The 20,633-nt window shown below is 46.4% G+C and overlaps 1 protein-coding gene across 1 annotated transcript in view; it reads left to right on the top strand.

Moving 5' to 3' along the window:
* Positions 1-20,633, top strand: part of ADAMTS17 (ADAM metallopeptidase with thrombospondin type 1 motif 17) — a 386,843-nt gene that overhangs the window by 247,349 nt on the left and 118,861 nt on the right. Inside the window, exon 14 of the mRNA XM_058294624.2 lies at positions 14,807-14,934. Coding sequence (XP_058150607.1) covers positions 14,807-14,934 — 128 coding nt within the window. The remainder of the gene's footprint in view (positions 1-14,806; positions 14,935-20,633) is intronic.

The raw sequence follows: 20,633 nt of genomic DNA on the forward strand, positions 1-20,633 counted from the left end.
AAGTTTCCTTCTAGTCTGTCTTTCAGAGTGTTATTATCACAAAAGGATGCTACATTTTGTCAAATACCTTTTTTTGCATCGATCAAGATGATCATGTAATTTTTCTACATAAGTTTAATAATGTGATGTATTACAGCAGTTGATTTTCTTGTGTGGAACCACCCTTACATCCCTGGGTATACCCACTTGATCATGGTTTATAATTCTTTTCATTGCTTCCGGATTCAGTTAGCAAGTGTTTTGTTGGGGATTTTTTCGTCTATATTCACTATAGAAATTGGTCTGTTTTTTAATTTTCTTTTTTAATAGTATCTTTGTTTGTCTTTGGTATTAGGCTGATGTTGGCTTATAGAATGAGTTTGGTACCATTCCTTCCTGTGCAATTTTTTAGAAGAGTTTCATCAAGATTACTATTAGATTTTCTTTGAATGATTTGTAGATTTCACCCATGAAGCCATCTCATCCTGCAATTTTCATTTTTTGTAGGATTTTGATAACTGTTTCAGTCTCATTAACTGTGATTGGTTTATTGAGGTCTTTTTCTTCTAAGGTCAGTGTAGGTTGTTTTTCTGTTTCTAGAAATTTGTTCGTCTACATTGTCTAGTTTGTTGGTGTACAGTTGTTCATAGCATACTCTTAAGATCTCTTTTATTTCTGGGGGGTCAGTTATAATGCCTACCCTTCATTTCTGATTTTATTTATTTACATCCTCTCTCTTTTTTTCTTTGTCACTCTAGCCAAGGGTTTGTCAATTTTGTTGATCTTTTCAAAAAACAAGCCTTTCGTTTTGTTGATTCTGTTGCTGTTGTTTTTCTCAAATTCATTTATTTCTGCTCTAATCTTTGTTATTTCTTTCCTTCTGCTTGCTTTGGATTACTTTTCTTTTTCTAGTTCTTCCAGGTGTGCAGTTAGGTTTTTTATTTTACCACTTCTTTTTTAATGTAAGCATTGAAAGCTATAAATTTCCATCAGCACTGCCTTTGCTGTATTAGATAGGTTTTAATATATTGTGTGCTCATTTTCAATTGTCTCAAGATATTTACTGATTTCTCTTGCAATTTCTTCTTTGAGCCACTGATTATTTAAGAATATATTGTCTAATGTCTATATATTTGTGAATTTCCCTTTTTCTGTCCCTTATTGATTTCTAGCATCATTCCATGATGATCAGAGAAAGTATTTTGTATAATTTCAATCTTTTAAAATTTATTGAGACCTGTCTTGTGACACAACATATGGTCTATCCTGGATTGGATCCATGAGCATTTGAGAAGAAATGTACATCATGCTATTTTGGGTTGTAATGCTCTGCAAATGTCTGTTGTATCTAGTTCATTTCCAGTCTTTCACTTTCAGACTGATTGTATCCTTGTGTCTGAGGTGAGTCTCTAGTAGATAGCATATCTCATATTTTTTAGATAGATGGCTCATATTTTTTTATCCATTCTGTCAGTCTATGTCTTTTGATTGGAGAGTTCAATCCATTAATGTTTAATGTTATTACTGCAAAGACGTTACTTACTTTGCCCATTTTATCCTTTAACTTTCTGTTGTCATCTCTACTATTGTCTGTCTTTTCTGTCTTTTTACCCTTTTAATTACCATTACTAGTATTCTTCATTTATATACTCTTCTTTAAGTCTCTTGCCCTTGTCTTTTTCTTTTAGGCTGCAGAACTCCCTTTAGTATCTCTTGTAAATCTTGTGTTTTGGTTACTAACTCTTTTAGTTTTTGTTACTGAAGACTTTAAACTCACCCTCATTTTTGAAGGACAATTTTGCCAAATGAAGAATTCTTGACTGACAATTTTTCTCTTTCAGAACCTTAAATATATCATACCACGGCCTTCTTGCCTCCATGGTTTCTGGTGAGAGATCAGCAAATAATCTTATTAAGTTTCCCTTGGATGTGATGCATTACTTTGCTCTTACTGCTTTCAGAATCCTCTATTTATCTCTGATTTGACATTGTTAGTTGCAGCTGTCTCAGAATAGGTCTATTTAGATTTGTTCTGTTTGGGGTGTGTTGTCCTTCTTGGATATTGATATTATGTCTCTCATAAGGGTCAGGAACTTTTCAGTCATTATTTCCTCAAATATTTTTTCTGCCCCTTTTCCATTCTCTTCTCCTTCTGGGATACATGCATATGTTTGTGTGTTTCGCACTGTCATTCAATTCCTTGAGATGTTGTTCCATTTTTTCCAGTCTTTACTTTTTTTCCCTGTCAAGTTCAGATGCTCTGTCCTCCAACTCACTCATTCTGTACTCAACCAATTCAAAGCTATTATATGCTTCAAATGTATTTTTAACCTCATCCATTGTATCTTTCATCCCCATAAGTTCTGTAACTTTTATTTACAGGATTTCAAATAGTTTTTATGCTTACCCAGTGTCATCTTAATATCTTTTCTCTCTTTTAGAATATTTGTGTGAACATCATTGATTAATTGTCTTAAATCTTGTATCTCATCAGAATTTTTTATTTGATCCTTTGACTGGAACATATCTTTCTGTTTCTTAGTATGGCTAGTAATTTTTTGCCGATGTCTAGGCATCTGATTATGTTGATGATTGCTCTGATAGTTGATTTCTTTCTCTTGTTTAATAGTTTTGTTTCACAGCTCTTCTTTGATTTTTAGTTCAACTTATTCTAAAGCTATAAGATTGCCCAGATTATACTGTCAAAACATGGCCAGTGATCCACGAGGGTGTAGACCAGGGGTGTAGACCAGATCAAGGGGGTCTGGGACATGAGGGACTCCAAACAGTGTTTTCACTTCTTATAGTTTCGTGGCCTACCAGCAGATAGTGCTCTTCAGTGAACTTTTCCGTGGAAGTGTCTCTTTCAACCTCCTCTTGCTGGTCATTCTGGTCTGGCTAGAGCCAAGATCCAGAATGGGGTCCACTGGCCAAACTCACTGAGGAGAAACCATTTTACACCCTCCACCATACCCTTCCTCCTTCCAGGGAGGAAGATGTCCACTCCCCTCTCAATTGTTCATCGTTGGCCATGGATTTTACCCAGGCTATTTGCCTTGAGGGTTGGGGATGCATGCCATCACTGGCTGCAGGACTAGTAACTCACAGTTTTCCTTTCAGCCTCTTTGTCTTTCTGTCTCTCTCCTTCCTGGATGGTGTGTAGCACTCTCTTGGTCTGCAGACCCCCAAAGCAGCTCCCTCAGACAGCTTTTTTGCTCTTCCTCTGTTGTTTTTATAAGAGAGTAGAGCCCTGCCGCCCCACTCCAACACCATCTTCCTGGAAGTCCTCTCAAGTGGTTCTTTGTTGTTTCATTAGCCCTTTTTAGCATGTAGAGGGGCAGATCTTAGGCAAAGGAACTAAGGGCAAACATGTGAGCCCCTAGATGTTAGAAGATGGCATGTTTAGCATACCAGAAGGGGTAACAGGACACAAGGTCATAGAAGTCAAAGAAGCCATGACTCATGGCATCAAGCATTGCATAAGGAAGCAGGTCCCATGTTTAGGCAGGGTGTCATTTTAACCATGAGGTGGGCTGACAGTTTTATTCCATTTTTCAAGGTCGTGCCTCTATTTATTAGCTGACTTGAGCATAGAGATGGCTCTGGTTCATGGGGGTGACCCTCTGTGGTGGTCTTGGTTGGTATCCTCTCCAACAGTGAATAATAGGCTGGGATGATGTCTCAAATTATTTCATGGTCTCCAAGGGCCAACCGGGGGTAGGTATCACAGGTAATAATTCATAAAAGATAGGGGATTTTGCAATTTTATTATGGGCTTTTAAATACCATTGGGCATCTCTAGTCATGACATTTCTGCAGGTTTCTGTAAAATAGTTGGCGTCACAGAGCTCCATGACTTTTGTGGGGTGGTCTAGAATGTACCTTGCAGACACTTTTGCTGCATATTCCCACCTAGCCTCCCACACTTCCTCTGCAGGGAGAATATTTTTTATTCTAACAAGCTAATTGGGAGTTAATTCTTTGGATACACTGTTTATAATATAATCCCTTGTCTTGGAGGAGTATGGCCAGCAGGCTGTGGTAGAGGACAATTTACCGTGCAGGTTTGATTTGATTCTACTCAGGAGGCCATTGGTGCTATATGAGAATCTTAAGTTACACCTGGGTTGAGAATCCTTTATACATTGGTGCCAGCAGACCCATTTGATATAGGTTGGATAGTTTGGGTTCTCGGCCATGTTCATTGACATGCTGAGTGCAGGTGGTTGAGGAGCAACAGCCAACCATCACCTCTGTCCCATCCCTAGGGTACAATTTTAGGATTATCCAAATATTGTTGACATATTCCTGGGCCTGCATGGTGAGGTAAGACCTGTTCAGCCAGCAGAAATACTACAACCCAGAGCCAGAGTGAGTGCTGACATTGTGCCAGGCAATGAGATACAGCTTCTGGGGCTGCTTGCTTACATCATGTCAGCCGGACCTGGTGTGGCTTCTTCCTCACTGACAAGATGACTTCATGCATTTCTCTCGGGGCTTTCTGAAGGTCATGTTTTCCAGGCCAGATGTTGTGCCTCGTGTGGGTAATGGGCACTCCTGGTGGGACAAAAAGAAGCCTATTTTTTTTTCCCATGACTGGCATCCACTAGATGCAGCTTTCCTTCCTCCCTAAAGGTGACCCAGGCTGTTCCACTGCTTAGTTTGGGAGCTGTAAACTCTACTTCCTTGTGGCTGGGGGACCCACCAGATATGCTGTGTAGGAATGTATTTTGGGTAGTTCTTGGCAGTATAGTACGGTGTGGTGAGTCAAGCGTTTGTGGAAATGGGTGAGGCTGTGAACTGTTTCCAAATATAGAGCACCCTTCGCCCCCATCACAAGGGCCTTTAAGGGAAAATTATTTTGTTTCCATTGGCCTGACTGCTCTGCCAGCCCTTTGGCCACCACCCGAGAGTCAGTGAAGATATGGAGATTGGGCAACTAGGAGCTCAGAGCATCCTGGAGAGCTAAATGGGCTGCTTCCAGCTCTTCCACATGTGCAGATCCCAGACAGTCATGTTGGGTAAGTGGGATGTTTGAGGTGTAGGGATATGCTGTGATCCCCCAGCAAGCTGCGCCACATACAGCAGTGTTGCCATCAGTGAAAAAGGGAGTGTTGATGACTCCCTTTCCATGCCAGATAGTTGGTCCCAAGGGACTCCCCACTTAGCTAGAGGAGTGGGTCAAGATTGTGGGCAAAAGGTTGAACGAGGGAGAAGTCACATACTCCTGTAATACCCAGTTTGTCAGGTTTAGCCCTCTTCTGTACTGCCATTTCTCTTTTTACAGCCTTCAAAGGCTGTGCTGAGCCCCTGCTGGGAGGCAGCTCTCACCCATGGCATTAGGGGAACCTGTGTGCACAGGCTGACCAGTTGAGGCCCTGTAGGTACCTCCACTTATCAGAAGAGCCCAAAAAGTAGTCAGGACTTGCCATGCTTGGTCCAAAGATCCAAGAGGCATATTCACAGGTAGCCAAGGTTGCTCATCTAAAGTCCATTCTCAGTGGAACAGGAGCATGGCATGTGAAGTTGCCCCAGTGTGTCAATTTTAAGGCACCTTGCAGGGGCTCTCCCCAGTGAGAAGCAGAAGATGTGCATGTGATTTTGCATAGGGGCTGTAATGGGAGTGAGAGATGTGGGATGTGTTACCTGAGAAAAAGAAGAAGCCTTACAGGTGCTGTGCATGTCTTCGTGCCTGAGTGGGCTTGTGTTTGATGGCAGTGGGGATCTGACTGCTGCCCAGGGCCAGATGATGCCCAGGAATCTGAGAAAGTTTGATCATCCTTGTATTTAATGGGGTGCTATTGCTAAGCTCATTTCTGTAAATGGTGTGTTAGTGTGGGCCTCTGGGAGGCCTTTTTAGAGTCACCTTTTAATTTGATGTCAGTTGTCTGGTACCAGGAATGTTTTGGTCTTTTTTTGAAAGACCCATTGTTAGGGTCTTGGTGGCTGAAGTTAGGAATTTTTTTTTCTTTAGCTATTGGCACGAGTGAAGCATGTTAGCCAAGTCAGTTTCAGCAAAGCAGTTGCCCACATGCCTGTGTATATCTTTTAATAAAATTAGATGATTTTAGGAATAGGGGCTCTGACGAGTGGGACTTGTACGTGAAGGTGGATATTATGGCCCTTGCTTGGTAGAGGGAAGAACAGGCCCAGTAGGGCTATCATAGGGGATGGTGGTAGGTGTAATGACTGGTTTGCTTTCTTTTTTTTATTTGCTTTTAAGGAGTCAGGATTTCAGGCCAGACCCCGTAGGACCTTGTTTCAGGCACTCTGGGGGCATTCATCCCCTTGATCGGCAGGGCTCTTGCATTGGGGGTCCCATTTGGCATGGTCTACCAAGGGAGCCAAGGATTTGATCTTTTTCCAAGCAAAGGTTAAAGCATCAAACCCTAGAGTGGGGAAAGTAAGAACACGTGTGCCACATTCGGGGTAGCTATTTAATAAGAATTATTCCCAGAGTCACAACTGTCAGGAGAGCAGGGACTGACCTTGGATATGCAGGAGGAGGCAGCAGTGGCCCCTGTAGGAGGACCACCTGGGTCTCATAAGCCGGGATCTGAGACTTGGATGGGGATGCGTGGGAGGCCCCTCAGTTCTGCCAATGGCTCTGCCCCGTCCACAGCCTCCAGAGAAGTTGAGCCCTGCAGATAACACTGAGAAAGATGGCCCAGGAATTCGAGGGGACAGACTCCCTGTAAGAAAAGTTTCCATGCTTTGGTGTCTAAGAAGGGGGTTCCTCCTCATGGTTGGAGATGAACTCCAGGTCTCCTTTGTATGGATGCTCAGAGAAATGCTATGCCCATTGCATCATCTCAATCTTTTTAAGTAAGCAGTAGGACTTCATGAATGGTTTGCCAGTGGCCATGTGCTTTGGACAAGTGTGTCTGCATCTTTTTCTTTTTCATCAATACAGGAGGGGCTCAGAGTCTTTAGTGATACTAGCCAATACCTCATTTTAAAAAAAATGAATGTGGCAGCCCAGACCCTACATTAAAGACTCTCAGCAACTAATCTGCCCCCTTTCTCCTTGTACCCTTGAACAAAATCTTTAAGTATGGTTTGGAATCTCCCATCAAGTAAAATTTGGAGTCTTCCTTTTTTAATTTGGGCTCTCCTTGGGTTCCCTGCTTGATCTTACATATAGTGACAGGGAAGATTCAACCAGACTCAGAGGCAACTGTCTCTCTCTTTAGGATATGCCAGTCGAATTTCCAGGGGTGGGACGTTTGTTTTCACTTAAGGGTGATAGTGGAGAGATCATCAGGTGCAGCCCGCAGACCACGGGAGCACTGAGCAGGGCCTGTGTCCATTGCAGGAGAATCTGACATGTCTTAAGCAACTTAGAATCTTCGTCTGCTGTCTTAGGGGTTGCTAGCACAGTATGCTCAGGCCCCTTCTCCCTTTTATTATTTCCAGTAGTTGCTTAGTCACCTCACACCAGGGTTTACAGCTTCTCTATCCCATGGGGTCAGGGGATGAAGAATCTGCTTCGGAGACAGCTGCCACATAAGGATTGCCGACACCAGCACCATTGCTTGTGGGGCACATCTTGCTTCCCATGGAGGAGGTACCCCTGGAGCCAGGGGAAGGCTCTGTGGACCCAGATACACAGTTCACAGTTACAGTGGTTGGAGCCTCCCCCAGCAGTCTCCCGTCTAGCGCTCTCCCTGTCAGCCCACATGCCTACAGCCCTAGCCACCTTACTTGTGAGAAACAGCTGGGGGAGCAGGGGGCATGCCCATCCTGCCTTGTGGGCTTTTACTGTCAGAACCGCAGTAAGACCTCCATTCTGTAGGCAAAGTTACCTACCCAGTGTCGTTGTCACCCAGCGCCAGTCTTTCCTGTTCAGGAGGTGCGAGAAACCATAGGGGCTCCCCTCTTACCATCCTAGGGTTGGCCCTTGGCACTTGCTGGGGAGGACTCAGAGCTATAGGGCCGCCATTTTGGGGTGGGAAGCTTAGGCAACACCTGGAGGAGGTGACAGGTGGCAGCATAGAGAAGCATGGATGTCAGCGAGCTAGGGATCCTGCCCAGATAGGATTCGCTATCTGAGAGAGCAAACAAGTGAGCCAAGAGCAGCCAAAGTGCTTGCTGCACCACTTGTTCTTAGTTAGGTTGGATTTTTAATTTGGCTGCAGGTGAAGGTCATGTACGATGCAATAGGAAACTGAGGCCATCATGTGTGAGGAAAGATAATTTGTTACTCTCAGGTCCCAGGGAGAGAGGGGGGCCACGAGGGTTGATGGGAAGTGCAATTAGGTGGGGTGATTCAACCAGTGGGTGGGGAGCACCCAGGCAGAGCAGGGGGGACCTGTGGGCTGGTGCCTCTGCAGTGGTCCAGGGGTGGGGGTTAGCAGATTTCCCATGGGAGTCAAGGATTGGTCAGTTTAAAGCAAACACACAGGAAACAGGAAAGGGACTGGGGGTCCAAAGGCAGTGAGGGTGGTGAGCATATCCTTTGGGCCCAGCTATGGGTTTGGGGTGAGGTGTGTGGGTGACGGGGGTGGTAGCCACAGATGTGGGTTTGGCCTCTCGGGGAGCTTCTGCTGCAGGACTGGAAAGCTGCTTATTGACTAAGCCAAAGGTCAGCATGGAGGCAAGTGACTTCACCAAAGTAAGATGGATGCTGGGGCAGCACGCAAAAAAAAATTGATACCAAATTTGATACCACTCAATAGGCACAGGTCATGCGAAGCTTTCCATCAGTTCCACCAGAGACCCACTTTGTGAGCAGGAGGTGGGATTTGAGTGACCCAGCTCTGAGGGTCCCCCAAAGCAGACACCAAGGCAGGAAGCACCCCAGGCTCCTTCTGTTTCCCCATTTCTCAGCAATGTGGGCATGCTGACAGCCTGCTCTCCAGCGCCACGTGCTGAGGAGCCCAGGACAAACTCCGAGGAGAGCAAGGCTCTGCAAAAGCAGAGCAGCCATGCTGCATGGCTGCTATGTCCCTCTCCAGTGTTGCTGCTTTCTCGTGTCTTTTTCCTTCGCTTATTTTGGATTTGCTCTGACTCCTTGACTGAGGAGTCTGGGAAGATGTTGAGAACAATTTGCAATTTGGGAACTGCAGGTCACACTCTCTAGGAGCTTTCTCTCAAATCAAGAATTTCTGCCTTACTGGGCTGTGCTAACATTTTCAGGGGCTGTGTTATATATAGGTGGGGCTTTTTAGGTGTATATATTGTAGAGAAGGGCACCCCAGGACCTAGTTCAGGGGTTTTTATACCTCATCTCCAGGAAAGGAGTCTGCTCCCACTTATTGAGCACAGCAAATGCATGAAGTTAGCACTACATACATCATCTCATTTAATATGCAAACACAGCTGTGCAGGTGTGAGCTCAGAGACCCAGAGGGGTAGCATGGAATGCCCAAGCTCATGCAGGTGATCGGAGGCAGGCGAGGGAGTGATCCAGTTCTGGGGAAGTTGACGGCTCTCAGAGAATAACCAGCTCTCCTCTTGCTTCCAGTACTGGGGTAAGACAGAAAGCATGACTTTAGCATGAATGACAGCTCCCAGGCCTGAATTTTTAGGTGGCCATTTAAGTGTTTGATAGGAGAATGACAATTGTGTGTGTCAGTTCTGAGGTGGCTTCCCTGTGATCCGTTATTATTTTGGCAGCTTAACGCGAGGGTCGAGGCAGGCATCAGTGGGATAAGCCCTCAGACCCACAGCTTTTTAACCCAATGACCTGAGCCATCAGCTCTGAACCGACTCGTAAAATCATGCCACATGTTCTAAATAGTAGCAGATAGTACCATCCACTTAGCAGTGGAGGTAGCTCCCCAGACATTTTTCTTTATAAAAAGAGCAAATTTCCTAGCTAGCAGACACATGGGAAAGATCCACCGGCCCAAAAAGGAATTCCTGCAGCTGCAGGCCGACGCTCACACACGCTGTCACCGCTTTCTGCCTGGGCAGGGGCAGAGGGGAGGCTTCCAGGCTTCTCAGCCCTCAGGCAGGAGTGACATAGCAGCAGGGAGAGAGACGGCCTTGTTTCTGAACTTTGGGCCATCCTAGAACACCAGATAAAGGCATTTCCAAGTCCTCTTCCGTGTCCTCTCCCACTTTGCGGAAGCAAGAAGAGATCAGTTCTGAAGCAGACCCATGCCATTTTCATTTCCACTCAACTACATGCAGCGACTCGTTGTTATTCTTTCCTTGGTCATTTGCTTCAGCTTTAAATTCTCCTGCCTCATTTATTCAACGCAGAAATCCCATTTAAATGTCTCTTTTTTCCATGGACTTCTCCAAGCCCAGATTAAACTTCTGTTTTACTTTCCAACCACGTTTGGACGACTGAGTCTCTGGGTTCCCTTATCATCACGGGGGCTGAAACCTCTGTCTCCCCAGATCCTCCATCCAGGACCTCATGATGAAGCTCTTTGGGGAGGCTCGTTGGGTTGAGCATGTAGCTTTTCTCCCACTGGCTTTTTGTTTCTTTCTACCCAAGTAATAAATAATTACAGCCAGACTGCCAACCGCCTTTGATCTGAAAAGTTCAACCTTATTTGATAAGGACAGCTCACAGGCAGTAAGAAGTTTGTCTTTGAAGGAATGACCCCAAGTTCACAGTCCTCTTGGGGTGGAAGTGCCATGATTTCACGCACATTTGGTTTTAGTTCTCTTGCAAATATGAACAGAAACCAACATTTTCTTTTAAAGGAGTGATTCACATGGGTAAAAACAAATCAATAAGTGGTCAATTCAGAAGGCAGATTGTAACTGTTCCTCTCAAAACTTCGTTTATAAAAGACACAATTTTCACTCAGCCCTGATAAAATGATTCCTGTGGTTGGGCTCTGAACTCTTCTGAAACCTATTATAACTGGACTATTCATAGCACTGCTATCGCTGCCGAATTCTTTGGCTGGTGACGCACAGTTCAAGAAAGGGGAAGCTGTATTTTTTTTCTCTCTCTCTCTCTCTCATTTAAAGAAAAAAATTCTCGCAGAGCTAGATTTTCCAAGGGAGGCCTGAGGACCACAAATCCCTACCACCTCCAACAGAAGACAAAGACTCTCCTTAGAAAATGCTTCTAAGTGGAAAAGCCTTTTGACAGAAACCCATTTAGATGGCCCATTGCCAAACCCACCCCATTCCTGCTTTCCCTGTGGAATCTCATCCAAGTGGAAACCTTCAGGAGTTCAGTCTTCTCTGCCCGGGCCAGCAGGCTGCCCGCCCACTGAAGTGTTGGATGCCTGGCGAAGGCCACGTCTGGACGTGGCGCTGTGTTCCCCAGTGCCCTCCCCCTGGCAGAGCAGGAACCCATCCAGGTTGGAGCCCCCTCAGTGGGAGGCAACAGGATAGTTAGGACACTTGGAGTTCACATTGGCCAGGTGGCTGGAGTTGTTGGATGTAAAAGGGAATGTTATAAAATGGCAGGACCCAAGGGCAGGGGTGAAGCTGGCCATAGAAGGATGTGGGATGGGCCATTGAGGACCTCAGGACCTCTACCTGTGTCGACCACAGCTCATTTGCCATTTGCTTCTTCCTGCCCCTGCACAGACTGGTTTCCTCCCAACTTGTCCACATGTGGGCTGACAGGGCCACCCCACAGCGCCTCTCACCTAAGTCCCTTAGCCAGTCTTTCAGGGCCAGATACATTCTAGAATTCAGAGTGTCTTTGGTGTTGAAAAGGTGATAGCAGTGCATCAACTGTGCATTACTTAATACGGGGTGGGGGAAAGGGGGCCTGGGCAGCACCCCACAATGAGATACATGGGTATCAGCCAGGTCACCTACAACCAGTCCCAATAAATGGTGCCTTGGTTTCCTGTAGCTGCCATAACAAATATCACAAACTGGGTGGCTAAAAACAGTAGACATTTATTGTGCAGTTCTGGAGGCTAGAAGTTGGAAATCAAGGCTTCGGCAGGGCCGCGCTCCCTCTGATGTCTGTGGGGAGAGTCTGCACCCTGCTTCTGGCAGCAGTCCAGCGGTGCACACCATTCTCTGCCTCAGTTGCCACGTGATGCCTTCCCCTGTCTGCATCCAAATTCCCTCTTCTTCTAAGGACACCAGTCGCATTAGATAAAGGGCCCACCCTACTCCAAAGCGACCCCGTGAAAACTTGACTCATTCCGTCTGCAACATCTCTAGGCCCAAATAAGTTCACATTCTGAGGTGCTGGGGAGTGGGACTTCAACATACCTTTGGGCGGGGAGGGGTCCAAAGACTAGCAGGAGCCTCATGAACCAGCCGGGTGGGAAGAACCAGCCCTGGGCCGAGGGACTTGACAGCAGTGCCTGCAACATGAGCCCCTGTGTTCACCTGTGAGCAGCACCTACCTGAACACATATAATCCACTAAGCACGTTGCCTGTCACACAATATTCTCAGGAAACATCACTCACTTATGATTGAATCACCACCATCATCGTCTTTACTATCATCACTGTGAATGAATGAATCCTCACAGCTCATTCCTCCCAGTATTGACTTAGTGCTTAAAAACCCACAGTTTTCAAATCATAATTAAAACCCAGTAATTAAAATGTAGTCTACAAACCATAACCAAGAAAGCCTGGGTCTCCCATAGCCCTCCTTCTCTCTGCCCCCTCTACCAGTTGCCCTATCCAGATGAGGGTACAGCACCCCAACCTGCCAGCCAGGAAATGGGTCATTTCTTCCAGCTTACTCCCTTCCCTCTGGCCACTCAGGTTAGGCCTGGCTCATGAAACTTTTTGATTTTGCACATCCTAGGTTTTTGTGGATGTGTCCATGAGACCACCAGGTCTTTGCTCATTCTGTATTTATTATGAATAAATTTTGAAACATGCTTGGTTTGCTTAACTTGGAAGCTAAAAAACTTCTAGTCTACTCTTAAAAGCAGATTTTTTGTCCCCACAACTAACTGAAAGAACTTAGTCAAGCACCATGGTCCCTGTAGCTCCTTTCTCATGCTCCTTTCCAAGGCAAGATTTCCTCCTAAGAGCGCTGACCGGCAGAGAGCCATGGGAAAGGAGCCTGCGGACAACTCCTGAACCTAGATGTGGTTTAACGAATGTCGTCCAACCACAAAAGCCCAGTGAGGCTGGGTATCTCCCTTTACCAGGGCTGCTTTGACAAATACCATGCCTGGTTGGCCCAGTCACCAAAAGTTTACTGGTGCACAGTCTAGAAGCTAGAAGTCCAGCATCAAAGCATCAGAAGACTTGGTGGTTTTTTTTTTTGGAATCTAGAGCATTCCAGTGGTAGCTTGCCGGCAGTCCTTGGTGTTCCTTGGCTTGTAGATGCATCTCTGCCTCCATTGCATGGCAATCTCTCTCTCCTTCTCTGTCTTCTACTTCCATATCCAATTTCCTTTGTTTATAAGAACTTCATCCATTTTGGATTAAGGCCCTCCTGCCTAGAGTTTGGGCACAGCTTAGCTAAAAACATCTTCATAGGTCCTATTTGCAAATGGGTTCCCACCCACAGACCAGGGTTGGGACCCAAGCATGCCCTTGTGGGGCACATGAGTCAATCCCCAACACTGGATAAGACAAAACATCTGTTCTAACTAGATCTTCCAGCTGAGATGCCAAGGTCCTCTGAGGTCAGGTGAACTTCAGAAGCTTTTCTCCACCCCTGCCATGCTCACCCAAGTCCAGAAGTCCTAAATGTCATGACAGCTTGTAGAGGAGACAAAGAGCTGGGCAGAGGTCGCAGTTTTTCTCTCTTTGGAGGTTCCCTTTGCAAAATAATCACCTAAATGGCATTAGATATCAGGTGACCAAGAGAAAGGGAGAGACCAAGTGTGCTTCCTGTTTCTTAGGGAATAACAAATCTGTTCCTCAGAAGGGAAGAACAAACCCATTCATTTGTTCAAAAATATTTCCTGAATCCTTCTGTGAGCCAAATACTGGGCTCAGCCCAGGGACAGAAGATGAAACCTTGGCCTCCTCCCCTCAAAACATTCACAGTTCCTTAAGTTCTTTAATTTAAAGGTAATTAAAATACATCCCTTTCCAACTCTGTTCATAATGGACCCCTCCTCATAAGAAATTTCCTTGTATATGGGAGTTGCTCGAACAATGACAGAACAGGATCATGGCAGAAGGCTTTAATGGAGCAGGGTGCAAAGTGCAGGAGTTAGGGAGATGTTTGTCCTATCCCAAGTCAGATGGCATGAGAGAAGGGAGCTCTGGAGCAGGAGTTTCTGGGGTGATGGAGTTTTCCAGAAGACTGAGTGCTGGGAGAGGAAACAGCACAGGCATGGGGACGTGGCTCTTAGGATTTGTCCTAGAGTCCATCTCCTGCATTCTCTTTCTGTACTGGATTCCCATCCTGTTTTCCCCAGGACCACCATGCATGTTATCACAGCTCTGCAGCTTTTATCCAGCAACTGGAGGATCACAGAAACCTTTAGCAGACACCCTGCCCTGGACACTGCCCAGTTCCCCCCCACACCTGCCCCCACTCCCTAGTCTTATTCCCCTTTTCCTCCCTCCCCACATCTACCACACAGGCATGGCTCCAACGCTCAACCTTGAAACCTATTCAACTTACATAGATGTTAGCACACAGCCAAATGTGTCCAGCCTCATATTTTCAGGACCTTCAGATAAAAGAAATGCCATATCCTTATAAATATAGGATGAAAAGCATCCCAGAACCCTCATCCACCCTATCACCCACCCGAGTCTGAGTGCCTTTTCTCACTGGCTGCCCATGCAAGGTTCATGTGCTTGCATAGGTGGACCTGGGCGCCAGGCTCCTGGGACCCTTCAGTTCTGCCCTGCAACCTCCCATCCCTTGGGGCTTGCCCGTCTCACCTGTGCCCTGCACGTACACACGACCCGCACATTCCCACCCACGTCAACACCTGCTCACCTTTCCCTCCACAGAGAAGCCTTGCGAACTCCACTGCTCGCCCCTCGGGAAGGAGGCCCCGCTGCTGGTGGCCGACCGGGTGCTGGACGGCACACCCTGTGGGCCCTACGAGACGGACCTCTGCGTGCACGGCAGATGCCAGGTGACTGCCTTTCCTTAGGGCCTGTGGGGTGGGAGGTGGGGCAGGGTCTGCAGAAGAGGCTTCCCTCTCCCGAGAGTGGGCTAGGGGTGGGGAATGACGCCTGTGGGCCAGGGATTTTCTCAAGAAGCCCACAGCTTGCTCCCTGACCACCCTCGGCCCTGACCGAGCAGGATGCCTACCTACCCTCTGTCACGCCAACCAGGAGTCCAGGGGACTCAAAGACTAGAGGCAATGGAATCGTCTTTAAAAATGTTTCAGTAGTTTTAGACATTGCGGCAAAGAGAAAAGCAGGTAGAATACTAAGATAAGGCTGGAGGCATATATAAACATGTGCTTTTGGACAAGCTGCACTGTTTAGTTACAAAAGGTAGTGTAGGCCTGAGCAGATTCCTTTGCAGGGAATGCCCAGGTAGGTCAATGCACCTACTTTCAGGGGATGCCGCACTCGTGGATCCCCAGACCCATTCTAACGTCAACTATCATTTGCCACTAGGAAAATGGTAAATGCTATTTTAAAGGACAAAAAGTAAAAGAGGGAAGGAGGGAAAGAATGGACAGGGGGAAGGAGGGAGAAAGGGAAGGAAAGAAGGGAGAGAAGAAGGGATGGAGGGAGAGTGGAAGGAAGAGGGAAACTCCCACTTCACCTGCATTTAAACCTGGGAGAGCTGAGGACCTACCCCTAGCATGTGCCCTTCCTGAGCTCTGCACTCTGTCCTGCCATCACAGAGGTGACTGCACTCCCTTTTTTGCCATCAGGATGAGCATCCTTCTCCTGACTGTGGCAACATTTGGGATGTTGGGTGGGTACAGATTTTCACTGCCCAGAGGAGTATGGCTTGGGCGCTGCCAACTGCAGTGGCGCCAGACATGGTCTGTTTCCTGATGGCCTGGTACAGTCTGCCCCCCGTGACTGCAGACACCCACTCTCCATCATTGCTGCAGACAATGGCAGGAGGGCCCACGAGAGCCATGGGGGATGGGTGGCTCCCAGGGCCCTGAGTGGGTGGATCAGTGTCAGGCATGCCACACGTGGTAGCCACCAACCCTTTGCCACAGAAAGGAAAACCAGGTCCTTCCTCAGAGTCTAACTTCTTGTTTGGGCTCCATTGACCAGCACCTGTAGGAGACCAAGCAAAGTATCCATTTGCCCAGGGCCACTGGAGGGCTGTTAGTTTTCATTTGGAAAGGAGAAACTGCTTTCCAGGCGCTGCATAGCTACTGATGCCTCCAGGGTCTCCATACATTCCAAAATTCACACACACGCCACACAGACACACCCAAGGCCATCTCTCATGCTCAGTTCCAGGTAATCATTACACAAATTGCAAGTTCCAGGGTGGGGGATGGGTGGGAAACGACCTTGCCTGTCCTCATTTAATTATCATCTTATCAGAAATCAGCCCCAAGCCTCCCCTGCACCCAGCAAGGCTCTGTGCCCCTTCTGTATGTAGGAGTTGGGGTGAGTGTGTGAAAGACAGAATCAAAGAAAAGCCGATAGGCAAGGCCACAAAGATAGTGTCTAGAATAGTGCCTACAGCAAACCATTTCAACCCTAGTGGATTTAAAGCCCAAATCCGTCCCAAACTGGGATTTTTCCAGGCAACAGCCTGATGCACTCCAGAACCCCTCCTGATGTTATCAAATGTGGATGTGTGCGAGTGAGAAACGCTTGGTGCCCAAGAGTCTTAGCAAGATGCCCTTCCAGGAAAGACGCCCTCTGCATGGATGGTCAGGGCCCAGCCCCTCAGGAGGTGTGGGAAAGCGCTTATCGATATTAGGAAGATGAGGAATTGCTGACAGTTCCCTGTAGAACTGCCAGCAAACCAAGTGCATGGTTAATGTCCTTAAATTGCTCTTGTAGGGCCCATCCTACAAGGCCAGCATGTGTCATGGCCTTTGGTAATAACTTCCAAAGTAAAGTGCACGGACCCTCCTGAGTAGAGCCAGCCAGGCCACTTCCAGTGCTTTTCTGCATCTTCTGCAACGCCTTCACCCACGTAGAAGTATTTCCAAGAATCCTGAAATTCAGTGGCTAGAGGAGTCCCTCTGACTGACTGATGTTATTTTGGCTCTAACAGGTCACCATGGGCCCCTCCATGACCCTGGTTTAAACTGCAGCCTTTCCGACTAGGGAATCTTCCCTGGACTATGCTAGTTCAAGTCTTTTGTGGACCCCAGAAAATTATGTTCCTGTGCATGTAAACCTATTGTATGTGGGACCTCTTGGTTAGATTCCACTCAGGGAATGTTTGATTAGCTAGCTTCAGGGCCTTTGGTGAGTTTGCAGGACCCAGGGTGGGTCCTAACCTGCTTACTGGAGTCCTTTATAAATAGAGGAATAAAAGCAGAGACTCATAGAAAGAAGCAGCAGAGACAGAGAAGACCCCAGAAGCTGGAATCAAAATGGAACACAGGCTGAGAGGAAGCCACTTCAGCCCTAAGCTAAAAAGACAAGGACCGGAAGAGAAGGGTGAGACTTGCCATGTGCCTGATCGTCCACAGCAGAGCTCGGGGACAAAGTGAGCCTGGAGGAGAAAGTAGAGCCTGGCCATCATTTTGCCTTGCAATGTGGCAGGAGTCCAGGACCACCAGCAGCCAACCTGTGGAGAGACAGCATCTCCAATGATGCTTTGATCGGGACATTTTCTCAGCCTCGGAACTGTACAGTTTTAACCTAATAAATTCCCATTATAAAAGCCCACCCATTTCTCATGTATTGTGCTGGCAGCCTTTAGCAAACTAAGACAGTGGCACAGCCTTTATTCCTTTAGTCTGTGGACAAGGACGAGATGCTCTTGAGGGCATTTGAATAGCCAACCCTAAGTCTGGGGTCTTCGGGGCACTATCGAGCCAGAGTCTACCCTGCTCTTGCAAATGATGGGAATGACACTGGCACACATGCCTTTCTGTTCCCAGATGCCACCCCATCCCCAGGCCCGCCTCCCCCCCCACCAAAGCTACCACCATACCGCTTACACTGCCGTCATCAGTACACTTAGTGGCCCCTATGCTGAGGCTGGCAGGACCATCAGAGCACAGGTGCAGAGAAAGGCACTTTTCACGATGTTCTCCTGTGGTCTCAGCTTCCTGGGGAGCCTCCCCTGCTGATGGGAGAAAGAGGCTGCTAGTTAATGGAAGCACGGTCTCCTCTGCATTGATGCCCCTGGTGATCTCCGCCTCCAGGCAGGCCACCAGTCCTAACAGAAACACCTCCCTCTGGCAGGTGGCAGCAGCACCTGCCTGCAAGCACCTCAGCAGGCAAGAACCCTGAGAAGCGACTTTCTTTCTGATAAAAATTAAAAATTCTATCTGCAATTTTCCAACAGTACCCTTTCTTCAGAGAGAGCCTACAGAGATTAACCCTTGCCCACTCTTCAGTCCACTCTCAAAGAAAAAAATCCAAATGATTAAAGTCATATTTAGTGGCTTTTACAGTCAAGTTTAGGCATACTTAAATAACATTATAACTAATACAAAAACAGGGGGGTGGAGGGAAGGGGAGAGAAATAAATAAATTTATTTTTAAAAAATAAAAAAAAGAATTGCCAAAAAAAAAAAAACCAGTATTGATTCCTAGTGATATTAATTACCAAAATGGAATGGTCTGCACTCCTATGGTACTTGTGACTATGATAAAGAAGGGAATACTAGTCATAATCGTAAGAGTAGTAAAAAAATAAGAAATCTGGTGAGTAGAGGATTCACTGATGTAATTACATAATTACAAAGGATAAAGCATAGAAATCATCCACTTTTACATAAAACAACACATACAGAAATACTGCCTTAGTTTGCTAGTTTGCTATGTCTCACTAACTTTTTCCTCTGTTCCCTTCAGCTGTAGATTTTGTTATTTGGGGGAAGCAGAGGGAATTCTGGGCAATATTGAGAACACTGATTCATTGGTAGGGAATTGATGGAGGAGAGACAACAAAATGGCATTTTGAGTAGATTCCACTAAGCTCCAAATAGCAGGTTGATTCAAACCATAGCATGAAACATGGAAATACCATTTTATTCTGTTTTTATAAGGACTGAGTTCAGTTTAATTTCAGTGAGTCACAAGTTACTTAACATGATGAAATTAAACTTAACAGCACCCATAAAAATGAGAGGGAATGGGGGAGGGAAGAAACACAAGCATTGCATATTTTTCAGCAAGGGCCTATAAATGGTTTCTACTACTGACACCTGGAGGCAAAGAAATCTAGTTGATAAGCCTCTCATATACATCCCTTGCCTCCAGAGCTCGGGCCCACCATGGGCAAGTCCAACCCATTTGACGCTGGACAGATCCAAATACACTGAGATCGGAGTGTGTTTGGCTCTTCTTTAAGGCTCTATTAGCTCATGCACACACATAACCAATGCCATCCAATTTGAGTCATCCTTCCTTTGACCATAACCTGCAAACGAATCCTGGGCTTGACAAACATCAAACCAAAATGCTTCCAGGGCTATAAGCTTCTTCAGGGCAGGGATTATGTCTAATCAATCTGTATTTCCCCACACGTTGGCACAGATGACAGACTTTGGTTGGGTTGCATATTTTAAAAAGAAAAAAACGAGTAGATGACTAGAGGATGAATGGGTAACCTGCTCTGAAAAATATTGCCCATTTCACCTTTTTCACTGTCAAGGACTAACTGACCTCCTGTTTTGTGTAGAAGGGTCTATTAGGAAGTAGAATTACTGGAAACAATTAGGAGAATTATTAAAGACCTCACCTCTGTCCTCAGGACACCCCTATCTAAAGAAGGGGTAATGAGCATTTAGGAAAATGTACCAGGCACGTATGTTTGGTCCTGTATTTCAACAACATTCTCCAGGTTTCCCCTTCCCAGGTCATGAACATGTGGCCGACAAGCTCAAGTGTGTGGTTATTGATGCCAAACCTTGGCAAACACCAAGATCCAAGCTTCCAGAATCATTTTCTGCACCCTTTTTTTTTTTTTATCAGATTACCCCCATCACAGCTTCTCGATTAGACCAGAGGACTGACTGAGCCACGTGTTCATTATTCTTCTGTCTGGGGACCCCACTAGCTGATGGTAATGGAAGGACAGCTCAACCCCACAGTCATGTTGAAGAGCCGAGGCGGCCCTTTGACAAAGAAAGACCTCAACCACTTTCTGGAAGACAAAAGAGGATGAAGTGTCGTTGAAGGATCAAAGCAGAGGAGGCCAGCACTAGAACCACTGGAGAGCTATAACCAGAGAGAAAGCCAGTCTGTCAGGCAAAATCCAAGAGTCTTTGGACTTGAGCATGGAGGGTGGACGTGAGGAGCTGGCTGCATGCACCATGGCTGACTGTACCCCTGCCCTCAGAGCCTGCCAGGCAGTTAGTGATCACACCCAGGCAAAAAGTCAGAAGGCCCTTTCCAAAGCCATGGGTTAGACTGCTGTAGCATCCGACCGAGAATGGCCCCCAATTCCAGATATGATGGCAGACTCACCTACTTGTCTTAAAACGAAGCCTACTATGCAACAGGTCTCCCCATCCAATGCCATACTCCTTCATTTAACCTTTCCACTCTTCGATCTTAAATATGAGTGGTCAGCCGAAGAGTACCAGCTTCCTGAAAGCCAACACAAACAAGAAGGACCAAGAAAAACAAACAGAAAAACTGATCCAGGGAGAAAATTTGAGATAATTATAGAACTCTATATGCAGTCCAACTGTCAACCAAGTCTGCAGGC

The sequence above is a fragment of the Dasypus novemcinctus genome, chromosome 3 (assembly GCF_030445035.2).
Source record: "Dasypus novemcinctus isolate mDasNov1 chromosome 3, mDasNov1.1.hap2, whole genome shotgun sequence".
NCBI classification, from domain to species: domain Eukaryota; kingdom Metazoa; phylum Chordata; class Mammalia; order Cingulata; family Dasypodidae; genus Dasypus; species Dasypus novemcinctus.